Source organism: Rhincodon typus, chromosome 23 (genome assembly GCF_021869965.1).
Source record: "Rhincodon typus isolate 14 chromosome 23, sRhiTyp1.1, whole genome shotgun sequence".
Taxonomy (NCBI): domain Eukaryota; kingdom Metazoa; phylum Chordata; class Chondrichthyes; order Orectolobiformes; family Rhincodontidae; genus Rhincodon; species Rhincodon typus.
The window spans coordinates 43,323,068-43,341,615 of record NC_063354.1 but is presented as its reverse complement, the minus strand read 5'-3'; the positions used below and the strand labels follow the sequence as shown (position 1 = coordinate 43,341,615).

General features: G+C 41.5%; 1 protein-coding gene across 6 annotated transcripts in view; it reads left to right on the top strand.

The window, feature by feature from the left end:
* tmem94 (transmembrane protein 94) overlaps positions 1 to 18,548 on the top strand; it is a 121,291-nt gene that overhangs the window by 57,047 nt on the left and 45,696 nt on the right. For all 6 annotated transcript variants that reach the window (XM_048610716.1, XM_048610717.1, XM_048610718.1 and 3 more), the window contains 7 exons: positions 5,950 to 6,052; positions 9,875 to 9,961; positions 11,583 to 11,699; positions 12,883 to 12,939; positions 16,090 to 16,194; positions 17,467 to 17,640; positions 18,315 to 18,518. In XM_048610716.1, the coding sequence (XP_048466673.1) occupies positions 5,950 to 6,052; positions 9,875 to 9,961; positions 11,583 to 11,699; positions 12,883 to 12,939; positions 16,090 to 16,194; positions 17,467 to 17,640; positions 18,315 to 18,518 (847 nt within the window). The remainder of the gene's footprint in view (positions 1 to 5,949; positions 6,053 to 9,874; positions 9,962 to 11,582; positions 11,700 to 12,882; positions 12,940 to 16,089; positions 16,195 to 17,466; positions 17,641 to 18,314; positions 18,519 to 18,548) is intronic.

The following is an 18,548-nucleotide window of genomic DNA, read 5'->3' as shown; positions in this document are numbered from 1 at the left end:
AGTTATTAGACTGGACTGGGAGCCATTGGACAAGTGATAATTTCAGTGTTTCACTGGTTACCCACATTGATGACTTGAGGACATGTCCAAGCACATTGTGTTGCTGTTCCCTGCCCCGACTTTCTGCTGAAACATATGTAAGAACAAGGCAAGAAGAGTGAACTGTGTGAGATTGGGGAACCCCAGGTTGTGTCTGTTATTTCATAATATTTACTCTGGTATTGGCCTTTTCTGTCACCCTGTCCTGATGTTTGTGACACATGAGGCTGTGATCCGAGCTTGCTGTTAACCAGTTGCTTGCTGAGGTGAGAAACAGTGACTGTGGTTTAATTGCTGTATACTTTTTGATTATTTATTTATTTATACCTTTTTTAAATTCACCTCCCCTCCTTGAATTGCTACTGTCCATATAGTATGGGTATACCCACAGTGTCGTTCGTGTGTTCCAGGATTTTGACCCGGTGACAGTGAAGGAATGTTCCAAGGAGTGGCTTGGGGGGAAACTTACAGATGCTGCCGTTGTCATTCAAGGTGGTAGAGTTCAAAGATTTGGAAGGTACTCTTGAAGGAGCCATGATGAGTTGCTGCAGTGCATGGTGTAGATAGTACTCATCGCTGGCACTGTGTGTTGGTGATGGAGGGATGAATGTTTGTTGGTGGATGGGATACCAATCAAGTGCTGATTTCTCATGGATGGTGTTGACCTTATTGAGTGTTGAGAGTATTCCATCAAAGTTCTGACATGTACCTTTATAGATGGTAGACAGGCTTTGAGGAATTAGGAGATCAGTTATTTGTTACTGAATTCCTAGCCTTTAACCTGCTCGTGTAGTAACATTATTTAAATGACTGGTCCAGTTCACTTCCTGGTCAATAATAACTCCCAGAATGCAGATGGTAGGGGATTCAGCAATGGTATTGCTTTTGAATATCAAGGACACATGGTTAGATTTCCTCTCCTTGTTGAAGATGATCATTACTAGGCACTTGTATGGCACAAATATTACTTAGCTCTTATCAACCTAAGCCTAAGTATTTCTTATGTACTTGAAACTTGCTACGTAGACATGGGCTGCTGTCCTATCTGAGGAATCATAAATGGCGCTGAGCACCATGCAATCATCAGTGAACATTCCCACTTCTGACCTTTTGAGGAAAGGAAGATTGTTAATGAAGCAACTGGAGATGTTTGGACACATGAAAAGGAAAAGTTGAGAAATATATGGGCCAAATGCTGGCAAATAGGACTAGATTTATAAAGGATATCTGGTCAGCATGGACAAGTTGGACCGAAGGGTCTGTTTCCATGCTGTACATCTCTATGACTCTACCCTGAGGAAGTTCTGTAATAATGCTCAGGGTGCTGGGATGATTGACCATCAGCAGCCACAACCATCTTCCTTTTTGATAGGCCTGGATCAAACCAGGAGGGTTTTTCCACCTGATTCCCTTTGACACCAGCTTTACTAGGGCTCCTTGATGCCACAGCCAGTCAAATGCTGCTTTAATGTCAAGGGCAGACTCATCTCATATCATCTCACCTCACCTCTGGATTTGGGCTCTTTGGTCCATGTTTGGACTGATGCTTTAGTGAAGTCAGGAGCTACATCACTGTAACAGGATCCATACTGAGCGTGCGTGAGCAGGTTACTGCTGAGCAAGTGCAATTGACAGCACTGTCACAATCCTTTCCATCACAAACAAGACTGGTGGAATGGTAAATTGACCGGGTTGAGTTTGTCCTGAGTTTTGTAGACCTAATTGATGCATTTTATTGATCTGTGTAGATTGACTTTTTTTTTCAGATATTCACTTTTCAGCTTTTTTTCCCACTATTTAAGCAGTACTTTATTCAGTCCTTCTTTTTGCTTCAAAATGGATGACCTCTCACTTCCCTGTATTGCGATCCATCTGTCAGAATTTTGTCCATTCCATGTTTATTTGTAATTTTATGTTCCTGTCTACCCTGCCAATATTTGAGTCATGACAAACCTGGCAATGCAGCTCTCCATTGTAATCCAATTAATCAGTAAATAACAGCAGCTGAGCCTCAGCAAAGATCCATTTGAAACGATGCTACTTCCTTCCAATTTGAATATTATCCCCACTCTGTCTTCTGCTACTTAACCAATCTCCTAACTCGGTCAATAATTTGCCTTTGGTTCCACAAGCCTTACTTTTAGACAGCAGTCTGTTATCGAATGTCATCTGGGAGACCATACAAAGTACACACTCAGACCTGCCTGGTACCTTAATTACTTCCTGAAATTATTGTATTACAATTTTTGGACATGTCCTGCTCCTTTTAAATCCACGTTAATTCTCCCTAACTGATTCAAATTTCTGTGTTCAGTCTTTCTGATCTTAAAGATTTTCATTGTACCTTCTGACCAATTACTTCTGAGATTTCTTAGTAAGATAGTAATGTGTGGCTTTGGAAGCAAACCCCCTATTCGCTCAAACACTGGAATGATTATCTGTCTTCGGGACTGTTGAAAGCACTTGTTAAAAATGAGGCATTGTGTTAAAGATTTTGTCTTGAGACCTATTTCTCATGTCCATAACTATCTTCCCAGATTGCATTATTCTATGTTCTATATCCTGAATTTCAACTAAATTGGAAATACAAGCACTGCGCACAGTGCTATCATAAAGTACCGAAGCTTTGCTTGCTCCTCTTTTCTAGGCCATCTCTGCCATCCAAAATGTAAATTTTAATACATTAATCTTTCAAGATGTACATGGCAGATACAGTATTATATGGATAAATGTGAGGTTATCCACTTTGTTAACACAAACAGGAAGCGGAGTATTATATGAATGGCAGTATATTGGAAAAGGGCCCCAGTTCCTGAAAGTAAGCATACAGGTGCAACTGACAGTAAAAGCGGACCATGTTATGTTAGCCTTCATAGCAAGAAGATTTAAGTAGAGGAGTAGGGATGTTTTGCTGATATTGTACAGGGCCTTGGTAAGACTACAGTTGTGTAGTTGGATATTGTGTGTAGTTTTTATCTCCTTATTTGTGGACTGATGTTCTGGCATTGGAGAGAATGCAAAAAAGGTTTCCCAGACTGATTCCAAGGATGACAGGACTGATGTATGAAGAAATACTAGACTGTTACAGGTAGGAGAACATTCATTGGATTTGTAAAGAATGAGGGGTATCTCATAGACATACGCAAAATTCTAATGGGATCTAGACAAGGTAAATGCAGGAAGGATTTTCTCAATAAGCAGGGAGTCCAGAACTTGGGGAGACAATTTAAGGATGTAGGTGGGCCATTTCGGACTGAGACAAGTCTTTGGAATTCTCTGCCACAGAAAATGTTTTGAGTCTAGAACATTGAATGCTTTCAGGAAGGAGTTAGATCGTTCTTAAGGTTAAAAGGATCAAAGGGTGTGGATGGGAAGCAGGGCCCTGAATTGGATAATCAGCCGTGATCGTATTGAATGGGGATGCATGCTTGAAGGGACAATTTTCTACATTTCTCTGCGTGAAAGTAGCCATTGTAACTACACAATTGTTCTTACCCATTTAGATTACAGATGTTTTGTCTTTTTACAGCTCTTCTGTTTGTAGTAAGCAGTTCCACAGGAATCTGTCTAGGGCTGCCAATCCTCTAGTATTGTTCTCAAGTCACCAGGATTTGAAAATTAGTCTCGACACTTCCTTAAGTAAGGAGCAAAAAAAATCATAAACAGAATAGTGTATTTTTTCATTTTTCAAGTTTACTGAATATAAAAAATTGCTGATGAGTGAAAAAGTGCACTCTATCATTAACAGTCAAGATTAATCCAGTTGGCTAACAAAAGCCTCTGTTAAGTCAGTTGTACTCTTCTCGCCTCCCAGCATAGTTACCCATCCTTCCCACCCCCTGTGATGATGTGAAAAGGCTTCAAACTAAATTAGCCCTACAACTTCCGGCCTGTCGCCATGTTTTTGCAGTTTGTATAGCAAAATGTCTGATCCATTTTTGAGGAAGATATGCACTTCATTAAACAAAAAAAAACCAAAGAATGTCAGAAACTGGAAATCTGAAACAAAATCGGAATTGCTGGAGAAACCCAGCAAGTCTAGCAGCATCTGTGGAGACAGAAACAGAGTTAACACTTCGGGTCCAGAGACCCTCCTTCAGATTTCAGTTCTGAAGCTCAGATCGATAAAGGGTAATCAATCACAGTGTCTCTTCATTGCTGCAATTGGTAACCTCCGCCACACCCTCATTGGTGCCTAATGTTATTGCCAGGCTTTCTTTCCAATCCAACTCGCCCAAACACATAATTTCTTCCTCCTGATTGCTGCTTATTTGCTGTCACCTCCTGACACTGGATTCAATCTGCCCAGATGTGCAAGAAAGAGAAGCAGGGAATTAATATTCATCTCAGGTTCTTTGCTTCTCTAGCCTTTCCGAGTGTTCCTTGTTCCCATTACCTCAAGAAATATCAGAACCAATGTATCCGTTCCCTTTCTAATTCTCATGCGTTGGTGTGTAACTGGCAGATGAACCAGTGGCAATTGTGTGTCATGTGGTAGTTTGCAGCGAGAGGTTTTGTGACACTGTCTCCAGTAATGCATCTAACCATAATTGTTGATCCTACTTGTACCTGGCTCATACCATTCTTGCTGGTATTCCAGTGCAGAGTTGTCCTTGACTGAGTGTAGCAGATCAGCACGTTCCAAAACCAAAAACACCTTGTGCTGAGGGACACACTGAAGCTGCCGCACAGGTACAATGTAGAAAGTTCAGCGTCTAGGACTTCACAGCCACGATACACTGAAGGGCTGGAAACTGACGAACTTTCTGGCTACATGACTGACAAGGAAAAATGTATATTGTGAGTGTTGAGATTACTGAAGTTGTATTGAGACACCTCAGTGGAATGGGTGCAGGGAGAAAAGTTTATTTCCTTGCAATTCCAATAATTTCCAATTCAAAATGTTTTGCTTTGGGCTGTATGCCTGACTTGGAATTTATCATATAAGTGACTATTACAAAAGCAGAAATTGCTGGTAAAAGTCAGCAGGCCTGGGGAGAAAACAGTGTTAATGTTTCGAGTCTGGTGACTCTTCTTCAGAACTATTAAGACTATTACAGTTGCACTGAGGCACCTAAGAATTAAATGCGTCATATGGAGACGAGTTGAATTTTGCTACATCTTGAATTTTCTAAACAATATTTTGTGCAATTTAAAATTTTATGAATCAACTGTATTTGTGGATAAGGTAGCCATTCCTTCCATATAGCCGAGACTTAAGCATCAACGTGCTGCTTTGACAACATAAAGCATTGGAGCTCAGTTCTATTCTGCCTCAGTACTCACACCATTCCTCTTACTTGCATTGCTGACCTGTTGGTGAAATGTAGGAGTTATGACTGATTTTCTGTTCCTCCCTATCAGGCAAGAGATGCTAACACCATATCCAGCAATCAAACTGTATCCTGATTTTAAGACAGTTCCTGTCTTTCACCCCTGGGCTTGCAAGTATTTCATCCTAAAGAACTTAAAACTACATGAGTGAACTTTTTGTCCACCAGTGATTTTGAGGCTTAAGTGCGAATGTGCTTTGAGCATGTTTCTTTGCCCATCTCTTGATCCCATTTAATAGCTGTCTTTTGCAAATAATTAAGTTATCAAACAGGTCAGAAAGATGTGATATTTCAATCTAATTATAGTGCTTTTCTGAAGAGTTTCATGCCTTATACCTGTCAGGGAGAAGAAGATTGTAATCCCATTTGTCAAGCTGAATTGCAAACTGTTAATGCATGCAAGTCTGCACTCTGAGTTCCCTTGTTGTAGTTTCCACTCCTTAGCTATTTGTTTCTAGTTGCCTGACTCCCTGGCTCTGGGAATAGAAGAACTGTATGTGGCATCAGTGTCCTTTGTGTTTTTCCCCCTCTTATAGTCAGTTTGCTGTGTAAAGGTCATACCTGTCTCGTTTCACAGGCGGAGTCTGGATCTAGCACTATCTCGGCCTGTCACTGCACTTGATAACGAGCGGTACACGGTACAGTCAGTGATGGAGAAATACACAGTTCCTTTTGTTCTGGTAAGTAAGTCATTTTCATATCCACACTTGTAGTTTTTGAGCTGAATTTGGAGTAACTGGTTCCTCAGCTCCTTACAGCTAAAGCTTTCAACGCTCAATAGTGTATTTCAGTAATGTTGCAACTGCATTAGTATGTTGATTTATTTGCACTGTGTTTCCTTACCCCGAAGATGTTTTTCCTTCTCGACTTAGTTTCACTCTCCACTGGAAAAGAATAAAGCTACAATTCCAAATGCTGCAAACCCCAGTCTGTTGTGGTCACTGGATATCCAAAAAGAGAGTTCAAATCCAAGGTGGCAAGCTTGCTGCTCGGTGTGGAGAAAACTTTTTGTAAAGTTACCTTCCCAAATATGCTCCCTTCATATCCTGTAGACTTTGGATTGTGCTGGTGACAGTGCCCATGAGCATCAAATCTGCAATAAAATCTTTTTCAGATGTACCTAACCAGCTAGATCCAGCAGGCTGATCCAGTGTGTGAAGCAGCTGAGCTAGGTCTTATCCTGTCTTTGAGTATTTTCCAGCTGAGGTCACTGGCATACAGACAGGAGCAGGAACCCCAATCAACTGTCGCTTGATTTTCTTTCTCACAAATCTAAAGTCTTTAGTGAGGATTCCTGCCTTCTCTGAAAGACTGCTTAGCCCTGAGATTGAAGTTGCCTTGATTTTATAGTTGAGTTTCATACTGGTGTTCTGTTCCCCACTGAGAGAACATTGTAGCACTTTCCTGGCACATTTCTTGGTCTCTTTGATCGTGGAACTGCCCACGGGTTAAACAGTTCTGCTGTCCTAACCAAAGAAGACAGTCCCAGTGCCAGTGAGCAATCCATACATATTTGATTTTGTTACTTGAAGCCAGCATTCTGTCTTGTGGCGATATGGTTCATTTTGTATCTTAAAGTCCTAGATTTGGACAGCGTGGAAACACACCCTTTGGTCCAACCTGTCCATGCCGAGATAATCCCAAACTAAACTAGTCCCATCTGCGTGCTCCTGGCCCATATCCCTCCAAACCTTTCCTATTCATGTACTTATCCAAATGTCTTGTAAATGATGTAATTGTACCTGCATCCACCACTTCCTCAGGAAGCTCATTCTACACGCAAACCACGGTCTGTGTAAAAATTTGCCCCTCATGTCTTTTTTAAATCTCTCTCCTCTCACCTTAAAAATGTGCCCCCTAGTCTTGATATCCCCCATCCTAGGGAAAAGACAGCGACCATTAACTCTTAACTATACCCGTCATTATTTTATAAATTTCTACGAGAATGTCTCTCAACCTCCTACACTCCAGGAAAAAGGTCCCAGCCTATCTAGTCTTTCTTTATAACTCAGACCTTCCATACCCTGCAACATTCCTGGTAAACCTCTTCTGAACTCTCTCCAGTTTAATAATATCCTTCCTATAACAGGCTGACCAGAACTGGGCACAATATTCCTGAAGAGGCCTTACCAATATCCTGTACAACCTCAACATGACTTCCAAACTCCTATACTCAAAGGACTGAGCAATGATGGCAAGTGTGCCAAATGCCTTTTTAACCACCCTGTCTATATGTGATGCAAACTTCAAAGAATTTTGTACCTGATCCCCTCTGTCCCTCTGTTCTACAGCACTAGCCAAGACCATACCAGTTCATCGACTTCGCCAATAACTTCCACCCTGCCTTCAAATTCATTTGGTCTATCTCAAACACCCCCTCCCCTTTCTTGACTTCTCCATTTCCATTTCTGGCGATAGTTTATGGGCCGACATTTACTATAAACGCACAGACTCCCATAACTACCTAGATTACACCACCTCCCACCCTGCAAAAACTCCATCCCGTTTTCCCAACTCCTCCGCCTCAGACACATCTACTCTGACGAGGGGATATTCCACTCCCAAGCATCCCAGATATCTGCCTTTTTCAAACAACACCCTTTTCCTCCCTCTGTCATCCAGACAGCCCTCCACCACGCCTTCTCCATGCCCTGCTCTACAGCCTTTAACCCCGCCTCCCTGCCCCGAAACGTGATAAAGGTAAGGTCCCCCTTGTCTTCACTTTCTACCCCACCAGCCTCCACATCCGACATATCATCCTCAAACACTTCCACCAACTACAATTGGATCCCACCACCCAGAACATTTTCTGCTCCCCACCCGTCCCTGCCTTCCACAAGGACCATTTCCCTCACCACTCCTTAGTTCACGCCACACTCCACCAACCACTCCAACCCGCCCGGTACCTTCCCCTGTAACCATAAAATCTGCAAAACCTGCCCACACACCATCTCCCTCACCTCCAACCAGGGCTTAAAACAGTCCTTCCAGATGAGACAGTTTTCTGGTGTGGTCTTCTCTACATCAGTGAGACCAAATTAGACCATGTTATCATTTTGCCGAGCATCTTCACCCGGCCTGTAACGGCCAGACTAACCTCCCGGTCACCACCCATTTCAACTCCACCTCCACCTCCACCCCCTCCCACTCCCACTCCCACTCCTCCGACATGCCTGTCCTCAGTTTCCGGCAGTGTCTCAGCGATTCAGTACGCAAATTTGATAAACAGCACCTTATCTTCTGTCTGGGCACCCTACAGCATTCAACATTGAGTTCTCCAATTTCAAATAACCTTCCCACTCATCCCCTGGCTCCCTTTCCAGCCCGCCACCCCCTTTCCATTCCACCTTCTGACCCTCCCTTCCATTCCACCTTCTGACCCTCCCTTCCAGCCACCAACTGGATTCATCCCTCCCATCAACCAACCTACCACCAGTGTCCACCTATCACTGCCATTCTGCTACCCCCCTCCCTCCCACTTTATCTGCAGCTCCCTCTATCCTCTCATCTAGTCCCGAAGAAGGGTAATACCCGAAACGTTGACTTCTCCTTTCCTCCTGATGCTCCCTGGCTTGCTGTGTTCTTCCAGCCTCCTGTTTGTCTACCCTACCATTTGTCAACTTTTTGAAATTTGGTTCGGATCTAAAACCCTGCGAAGGTCTGAAAACATTTGTGGTCTAATTTTGGTGATGATGAGTGACCACTTATTCACTTAAAATTTTTGCTTTCAGCTGAAGTGATTAAGGTAAACAGTGTAAATGCATTTGAAGGGAAACTAGGTAATTGCAAGGGAAGAAATAAATAAGGATACACTGTCAAAATTAGGTGAAGTCAGGTGGAAAGATGCTTGTATGAAAAATAATAATCAGCATAGACCAGTTGGACCCAATAGCCTGTTTCTATGCCATTAATGCTATGTAATTTAGGAATTATGTCACTATGCAAACCGATTTAAAGTGACATTATCAATGCCGTTTTAGAGAGGCTAAATTTACATAGACTTGTAGAAATTGCTCAATGCGATTTCTCTTGATCTAATGCTAAATTTTCAGTGTCAATCCAGAACTGGCCACCACCTGGAGAATACAATCTTACTCTCCTCTGGATTTAATCTAGAAATGTATTGATATTGTAAGCTGCAGTTCATAACAAGGTTTCAGCCTCATGATATTGAGAGATAGTTAAGAGGACTGTTTCATGCAAAGTAAGCCTAAAGGAATCTTTACTGGAAAATGCTAGAAAATGAAACATCTCTGGCTATTCTTTAGTGGCTAACTATTCAGTAAATGCTGACATGCTGTAACCTCCAGTTGTAGCCCATGGCTTTACATAGACACTACTAAAAATGAATACATTTCAAAATAGCTGCGTTGAATCTATTTGGGCAGGTAATTGACTATGATGATTCTGGTGTTCGATCTCCTGCTGTGATATGTTCAGTGGTTGCCTGTTGACCATGAAGAAAATTACCCGTGATTTATGCCTGTTCCTTTTTTTTTAAGGCTTTGTTTCTGATTACAAATGCTGTGCGTTTTGCACTCAAAGCACCTGGAATTGGCAATTGGCAGTTCACTTTCTTTCAGCTTCAGGTAAGCTTGTTGCCCTTCGCATAATTCAAAGCAATAGTGCAAGTTTTTCATTGCAGGACGATATTAAATGTCTCCCACTAGGACCTCATCAAATAGCCTGCTAGGCTAATATTCCAATATATTACTAAAGTGAAGGTATTGCATTGTCAGAGGTGATCTATGGGAGAAATGTTCAGCCATATCCTGCAATTCTGCAACAATGCAACAGCCTAGTGGTATTATCACTGGACTGATAATCCAGAGACCCAGGTAATGTTCTGAGGACCAGGGTTTGAATCCTGCCATGGCAGATTTTTTTTTTTTTTTTTTTTTTGGAAACAAATTCCATTGTTAGACAAACTCATTTGGTGCACTAATGTCCTACAGGGAAGGAAACTGCTGTCTTTGGTCTGGCCTACGTGTGACTCCAGACCCACAGCAATTAATTGCCCCCTGAGCAATTAGGGATGGGCATTAAGTCAATGACATCCTCATCCCATGCATGAATATTAAAAAAAAAAAAATTGGCATTCACTAGATCAGGTGAACACTGAAGCTCTCTGTCACTATTCAGAAAGCAGTTCTCTGGATCCCCTGTTCAACAGTGCACCATGTTGTTTGTCTGCATATTAAGACATTCCGTTTCAAAGGTAGCAATGGTATGTGAAGTATTTTTGAAGTATTTCCAGGAGGTAGCATCAGGTCACGTGTAAACACAAATTCAGTGATGACCGTGTTGTCTTGATATCCTCCTTTCTCTGTCCGTGGCTGTGTGCACATCTCAGTGGGAGGAGAGAAGCGATATGGATTGAAACTTTGTTGAATTGGCGGCCCCCTCCGCCTTGGTGTAAATGTCAGGGCTGAACCTGCCACTCCTCTGCAGCTGCCACACACCTTCTCCCCACCAATCCCTGCACACATGTGCACTCACATTAACTGGCACAGGTCTGGTAGGAGCAATGTCATGGGAATGTAGGGCTAGTGGAGCCAGACTGACATTGCCGTGTGAGAGGCGTTGTACACAGGCCAGGTTTAGAAGAGAACTAAAGTGACGGCAAATACATTGGGGGTGTTCTCTGGGACCCAGTGGGCACATGGAGGTGCCCAATCTTCTTTCCCATCAGTTGTAGCAATCAGGCTTCCCACTTGAGCCTTCTCCAGCTGTTAGAAATGTTACGGCTTGGGTGGGAAGAGGCCCTTAAGTGACCATTCATTAACCATCCAATTGGCCCATGGGCCAGGCATGTGATGCCTCCCTCTTGGTGTGTAAAATTGCAACATGATGGTGAGTAGGTCCTGGCACCCATGGCACTGTGCTCAATTTTACACCTGTTGCCTGCCAACCCTCTCCAGTGGAGCAATGCTTAAAATTATACTTGTCCAGTTACTTGCATTTATTCAATAAACTGTTGATAATTGTGGTTGAGTTCATCATTACCCAATACACAGGGATTTTAATCTGCAAATGTTAGATTTCTTTTTGCTCCTTTGGAAAAATTTAAACTAACTAAAATCTCACTTAATTCTTTCTTGCAAATAATGCTAACTTGTTGATTTTAATCTGAATGATTTGTATGTGATTGTGTGATCTGAATTATTTATTGCATTTGCTTATATAGTATAAATCACTTTTTGTGTTTAGGTAAATGGGGTTCTGCCTATTCTTCCCTTGCTCTTCCCTGTGGTGTGGGTGCTCGTCACAGCATACGGAGAGGCTAGAGTCCTCGCTCAGTTCAGCAAAGCTCCTCCAGTTGGCCTGGTATGTTTTTTTTGGCTTCTGCCTAGAATTAAGCAAATTGGGACTGCAACAAACTAAATTGAGGAAGTGGAGAGTGATACATGCTTGATACTTGGTTTAAGAAAACTTTTTTATAAACTGACTTTTCAAGATTTAACAACAAAACGTTTGTTTATATATAATGCTTTTAATGCAATGAAACTTGCTAAGGCATTTTGCAGGGGCATTCAACAGCAAAATGTGACATCAACCGGGTGAGGAGATACTGAGTCAGATAACTGATACTTCAGTTTTTAAGGTGTGTCCTAAAAGAAGAAAATGAAGTGTGGAGGTGTGAGTGGCATTTCAGACATTAGGCAGCCAAAAGCATGGCCGATAATGGTGGACCAATTAATATTGGACATGTGCAAGGGACCGAAATTAAAGGAGTGCAGATATCTTTTTGGGGTGGAGGAGGTTACAGAGAAATGGAGGAGAAAAACCAGGGAGAACAATGAAAACAAGGATAAGAAATGTAAAATTAAGGTGTTTGACAGACAAGCCAATGTAAGTCAACAATCACAGAGATGACAGGGGAATGGGATATTACTTGTGTGCCTTTCATTCATACAACATTTTGAATGATAAAGGCTGCTGTGTTACAGCCGCTGAGGTAGTAACATGCTTAGGCATTCACGCCTTATCAGTTGTATTTTCCACTATAGTTGCTCAAACGTTGGTTTTGGTGCCGGCGGGGATGGAGAATCGCTGAAATAATAATGGCCATCAAGGGAGCCAAGGCAGCTTGATTCATTTAAGGGTCACATTCTCTGTCCTTAAGGTTCCTTCAGGTGTTTTGTTTAGTTCTCTAGGTGATTCAGGATGGAGGAAAAATCCAAGGAAGTTAATTATGCAGTTGTACAGGTCAGGAGGTAGTGCCACAACTGAAATAAGTAACATTGATTCTACTGGACTAGGTGAAAGGTTTCAGCTCGTTGGTCAAAGGGCTGTCTATGGACAAGTTGACCTCTTTCAATGCACTCTTTGTATCCAAGGATGTCCCTATTGCATTGTATTTGGGGTGAGAGCTGATGAATCCAGTGGAATGTTGAGGGAGTATAGGCATAACTCTGTACTCTACACTAAGTAAGCTTCTCACATTTTGTTTTAAAGGTGTAAATTCATTAGCTCTAATTGGAATTGACTGTCTGTTCTCTCCTTCCAGCTGGCAAAATTCTCTGAGGACACCCTGAGCAGCTACACTGAAGTTGTTTCTTCAAAGGTATAGACTTTGCGTTGCATCAAGCCTCAGCTGCTATCTTTTCATGTGCTTTCTATATCTGTATTCACCTGGTGCAATTAGATTTTTGGTCACTCATTTTTTTGTAATAATGAATGGTCTATCGCGCAAAGCATGTTTTAGAGGGAAGTTGGAGGGTATAAAGTGTAATTTGCTGTTATCTGTCCACTAGTATTGATGATTTTACTTTTATTTTCAGTATAATTACACAGTCTAGCTTGAGAATCTTCTGCAATGAATTTCCTTGACTATATTGCAATTACTTTGAATATAATTAGATGCCACTGTTAACTGTTTTATTCTTTTGAGCTGTTATTTATGTCCTTTCAGGCAAGTTGCAAGCAGCTGCCTGGAAAGGGGAGCACCACTTTTGAGTTCTTTTGAAAAAATTGTCCTGGCAATGTGACATTGTGACATCGTGACATCCAGTAATAAACATGGGGTTTGGTTTCCTACTTAATGTAGGCTGATAAGCAGAATATAGGTTTGTGTACCAGTGAGACTGCCACCAGCAGAGGCCTTAGGCAAAGGATTGTGAAATAGTGCGAATGGTTATGTAGATAAAGTGACATCAAAACATTGTTTTTAAGTAAACTTTGTAATGGAAATATTATTGCACCACCTGCATGCACAGTTGGGCTCATCTTTTACTTGTACAGTTCATCACATTGGAACTTCTTGGTTTTGTGTCTGTTAAAATGGGCAAGAAATTAGTTCTGTATTAGTACATCTTCCTAGACAATCAAGGAATCATACCATGAAGCACAAATGATATTTCTCCTGATGTGTCTTTATTCCTTCCCTGAAAGGGAATTGTCTCAAAGGAGGAGGGATTTGGGAATAACGAAATGCACCATTTTTATTCCAACAGTGTCCTCAACAGAGTAATGATGCATTTGTGCCAGTTGGGTTTATAAAAACTTCTCTGTTGTTTTATCAAATGAAAACCGAATGGTTTCTTCTGAAACTATGCATTCTCTTGAGCAAATAACATAGCCCCCACCAATTACACTGTTCTCACTTAATCCTTAACAGTTACCTATGTTGGGCAGACCACTGACCAATACCATAAACATCAATTACAGAGTTATGGCTTGAGCCCTATCAAATGGGTCACACATTTTGGGTAGTTCAGTAAGCTGTTCGCAGTGTGATTCATAGTCTAATCAATGTTCCCTATGAGCTTTGCAGCCACACAGCCACTCAGAGCATCTGCATGCTTCAGTTGGCATATGAACAAATTTGTCCCAAAAGCCCCTGCCGCGCACAGACCTTGGGGGGTCCAAGCAGCAGCAGGAAAAATTAAAGAGAACGTAGTGCTTGATGCTAATTAAATGCAGATAAGTAGTTTCCCTGTGCAATGAATACAGTAACCAACATCTGAAATGGGAAGTTACTGGGATTTTGTGCTACTGTTTGCTCCACATTTGGGATTACTAGTGCTTTCTCCGACCCCATCCCATTTCACATTTTAAGAAATATAGTTGACCGGTTTATGATGCACTGTCCGCTGGTACAATGGTCCCTCAGTGCCATTGAAATAACTTGTCGTAAAGCTCAGGGACCAAGTATCTGAAAGTGATTATTGCTCACATTCAGATTTTGACAGATATGCTATTCACTGGGTACAGGAGCAAATTGTCAGTACAAATGTGCCTGCTGTAATTCTCGCGGGCTGTACCAGCTGCATTGATGTAAATGTAATCTTTTACCGTCAGATTTAGTAATGCCTGCCAGCCAGCTTCCTGTTATCCATTATATCTGTACTAATCCAGCTCCCTGGTCATATCAGATTCTCTATCTACCACCAACCAACAGTGTCAAGGAGATCAGTATTCACGTTTTCATATTACACTATTGGCCCAGGAATTTTGCTGCTAATTTTGCTTTAACTATTAGGCTCTGACTTATCCAAGCCAGCTGTCACTTCAATTTGTCATAATGTTTGACTGTTTACAAAAAATTGACTAAAAGATTAAGACCAAAACAGCTAGATAAAGATAATTTAATGTGACACCTGGCTAGCTGTCCTGATGCCTTAGATTGCATAGCTTTTCTGCATTTAATGCAGAATGTAGTAGAAAAATATTAAAGATGCCAAGTTCTGAATCTTCATTATTCAACTTCCTATTTCACCATGTTTTGAGTTTGTATATGTGGATATAATCAGCAGGGCCTGTGTTTATGGCCCATCCCTTATTAACTTTGAACTGATTGGTTGCTGATCATTTTCAAGGGCAGCTAAGAGTCAACCATATAGCTATAGGTCTGGATTAAATGTAGTCCAGACCAGGTAAGGGCAGCAGATTTCTTTCTCTAAAGAACGTTAGTCAACCAGATGCATATTAATGACAATAGACCATTGTTACATCATTGTCATTGTACTAGCTTTTAATTCCATTTTTCTTACTGAATTCAAATTTGATCATCCAAAGTGAGATTCAAACCTTTATCCCCAGAATGTTAATGTACGACGCCAGATTACTAATCCAGTGGCATTACTGCTATGCTCGTACTTCACTGAGTCAAAGAATCAAGCCATTTTGTATTTTATGCTTTGCAGATGTAAACTCAAGGCTGGTGTCAAGGATCTCTTGTTTCCTGAAACAGCAAGAAAGAACGTTCTAATTCTTAGTGGCATTGCTGCCCTGGGGACGCTGTTGGTGGGAATTCTGTACTAGTTTTGTGAGGCTGGGGTTTTCTAAAGGAGAGCTGTGAATTTTGAGTGCTAGCATGAGCTGAGGGGAAAGAAAGACCAGTGTCCTCCCAAATTGAGGGAGAGGAAGAAGGTGCGAGAGTGAACTAAAAGAGAAGATGTCTGTATGAAGACAAGGGGAAGAAGGTATCAGGGTGAACTGGAGAATAGAGATGGAACATCAGGAACAACAAGCAAAGTATGATCTAAATGAGGTTAAAATAGATGAGGCCAACATGAACTGTTTAACATAAACCAACAGCTAGTTATTTTCTAAGAGGTAATTGGGTGCAATAATTGTATGTAAAGTGTTTAGCATGAACCAGAACATGCTGTACTTATACTTTTTTAAAGCTGTCTGCAGCCCTGCCTCCTCCCCCTCTCTCCATTCTGCAGTATTAGTCTGTAATTTGGTAAGTTTTGTTTTTCCCTGACAGGAAATGATGTTATGCATCTGGAGTCACTTTCTGTCTCTGCTGCGAGGAAGGTCCCTTACCCTTTGCTACACTTCCAGTCTGCTTCAGAACCTGGGTTCTGTTACAGTGAGTATTTGAAAAAGGCTTTACTTTGTGTACTTGGTAGCAACTAATTATCATGAGCTTTCTCAAGCCAGATGTGTGAAGTGCGCAAATGTTTCTAATCTGTGAAAATCAGCTTTGCGTATTGTTTTAATGGTGGTGTTTGTCAAAATATTACTGCTGAGGAGCCAACAGGGAGAGTTGACGCTTGATACTCCAGATTCAGTGAAAGACTGCTCTGTGAACACCAACTTTTTTGTAAGAGATTAAACATTTAACTGGCTCCAGGAAAATCAGTTTTCAGATTGCCTTAATCTAGGATTGAATGCAGTTTCACGCCTCATGCAAAGGTAAAATATTGTGGTCACACTGGAAAGCTAGCTCATTCCTGGCCCTATGAATGTTGCATGGCCTTCCTTGATGTTGATCTGGCCCTGGTGCTAACTGATCTTTATCTAGGAGCCATTCTGTCCCAATTGTTAAGCTAATTGGCCTGTAATTTCCTGTTTTCTTTCTCCCTCCTTGAACTCTCATATTTCTTGCTTATCGGTCTGATGGAACATTTCCAGATTTGAATGAATTTTGGAAAATTAGCATCGACGCATCTACTATCTACTTAGCTATTTCTTTTATGACCTTAGTGAAGTCCATCAGGACTTGGAGACTTGTCAGCATGCAGCTCCATCAGTTTGTTCAGAGCAACTTTGCTGGTGATTGTAATTTCACCAAGTTCTCCTCTTCCTTCACCTTCCTGATTGACAAGTTACAGCCTGTATCCTAGTTCCTTTAAAAACTTCGGCTAGCAAAATTCTTTCCGTTTTCAAGTTTGAAATTATTAATTGACCTAGACGCTGCTATTTGTAGGAAAGAATTCTGTACTTTACCCATCAAAAGGATGTGTTTCTCCAACTTCTCTCCTGATTGGCCTAGCTGTATATTTAAGCTTATGTCCCCATCTACTAGATTTATCCCAGAAGAGGGAAAATGCTTCTGTTTATAATAAGACCATAACTTTTAGGAGCAGAAGTCGGCCACTTAGCCCATTGAGTCTGCCCTGCCATTCAATGAGTTTGTGGTTGATCTGATAATCCCCAACTCCTCCTTCCTGCTTTTTCCTCATAACCCTTTGAAAATCCATTTGAAAGTTACACCCTAGCCTTCCCTGTTCAAAGTTTCAAGCTCATGATCTGGAATATTGGCTTGCCTCAGCTTGCTCAGCATTGGCTGTTACTGAACTTAAATCGTTGAGCCTGTATTTAGCATATATACGTTTATCTTGTCATTCTATTTGTTTAGGTACTTTGCTGTGTGGACAAGCAAGGGATACTGTCGTGGCCCAATCCCAGTCCAGAAACAGTTCTGTTTTTCAGTGGACGTGTGGAACCACCCCATGACAGCCTAGAGGACCTGAAAGATGATTTGTCCATGAGGTCTTTTCTTCATCCAGAGATGGAAGAGGAGAAGGATGAGGTGAGGATCTAACTTATTCTGTAATCTATCTTTTAAAATCTGCCGCAGTTAATAGTTTAGTGCAGTACGCTGTGCTTTGAGATAGAAATGGGTTGTCATATATACTGTATGGTCCTATATGTAGTGCATGTATTTGTCAATATTGTTTGCTCCTTCTGTTTTGGTCCTTTTACCCCCTTTCTCACCAAACACAGCTGACTTCTGCTGGAGTACAGTTTCATAGACAGTGATCACCGTCCAGTTGGTCATTTACCATATGCAGTTGTTGGGAGATGATCTCATCATGCTGAACGTGACCCTGAGTCAGATCCTGACTTTATCTGGTGTCATGCATGAAGTCTCCAAGATGGCAATTGACCATGCGTAATCATATTTCCTGTCACCAGCCCAGAGGAGCAAAGGGAACATAAGAGCCCCTGTCTTTCCAACCAAAAAAACCTACAGTTATTACTGCTGCAACTGAAATAAGTAACTCCCCATATTCTGATCAAATTCTGGACATAAAAATCTAGGTGATTGATTGGGATGGGCTCCAGTTCATCATAGCAATACGCAAATCAGTGCTCATAACCATGGGAATATATTCGTTGAATAATGTACTCTCCTGCATGATTCTATGATACTGTTTTTAAGGAACATTAACTTTTTGACCCATGTATTTGAATAATGTCTAGCCCAGGGAGGCTGATGCTCTGTTGCCCACCACTGGTCTGGAGTTTGTACACGTCACCAATGAAATGGGACAGGACAAAGAAGAGAAGACTGAAAGTACTCCACGTTTGAGGAAACGCAGTGAGAATCGACGTTGCAAGCACCTGTCAGGTTCCAATGTCAGCTTCAGCAAAGACACAGAAGGAGGGGAGGATGATGTGACACAGGTAATGACTAGATAAGCAGCTGTTATGTGT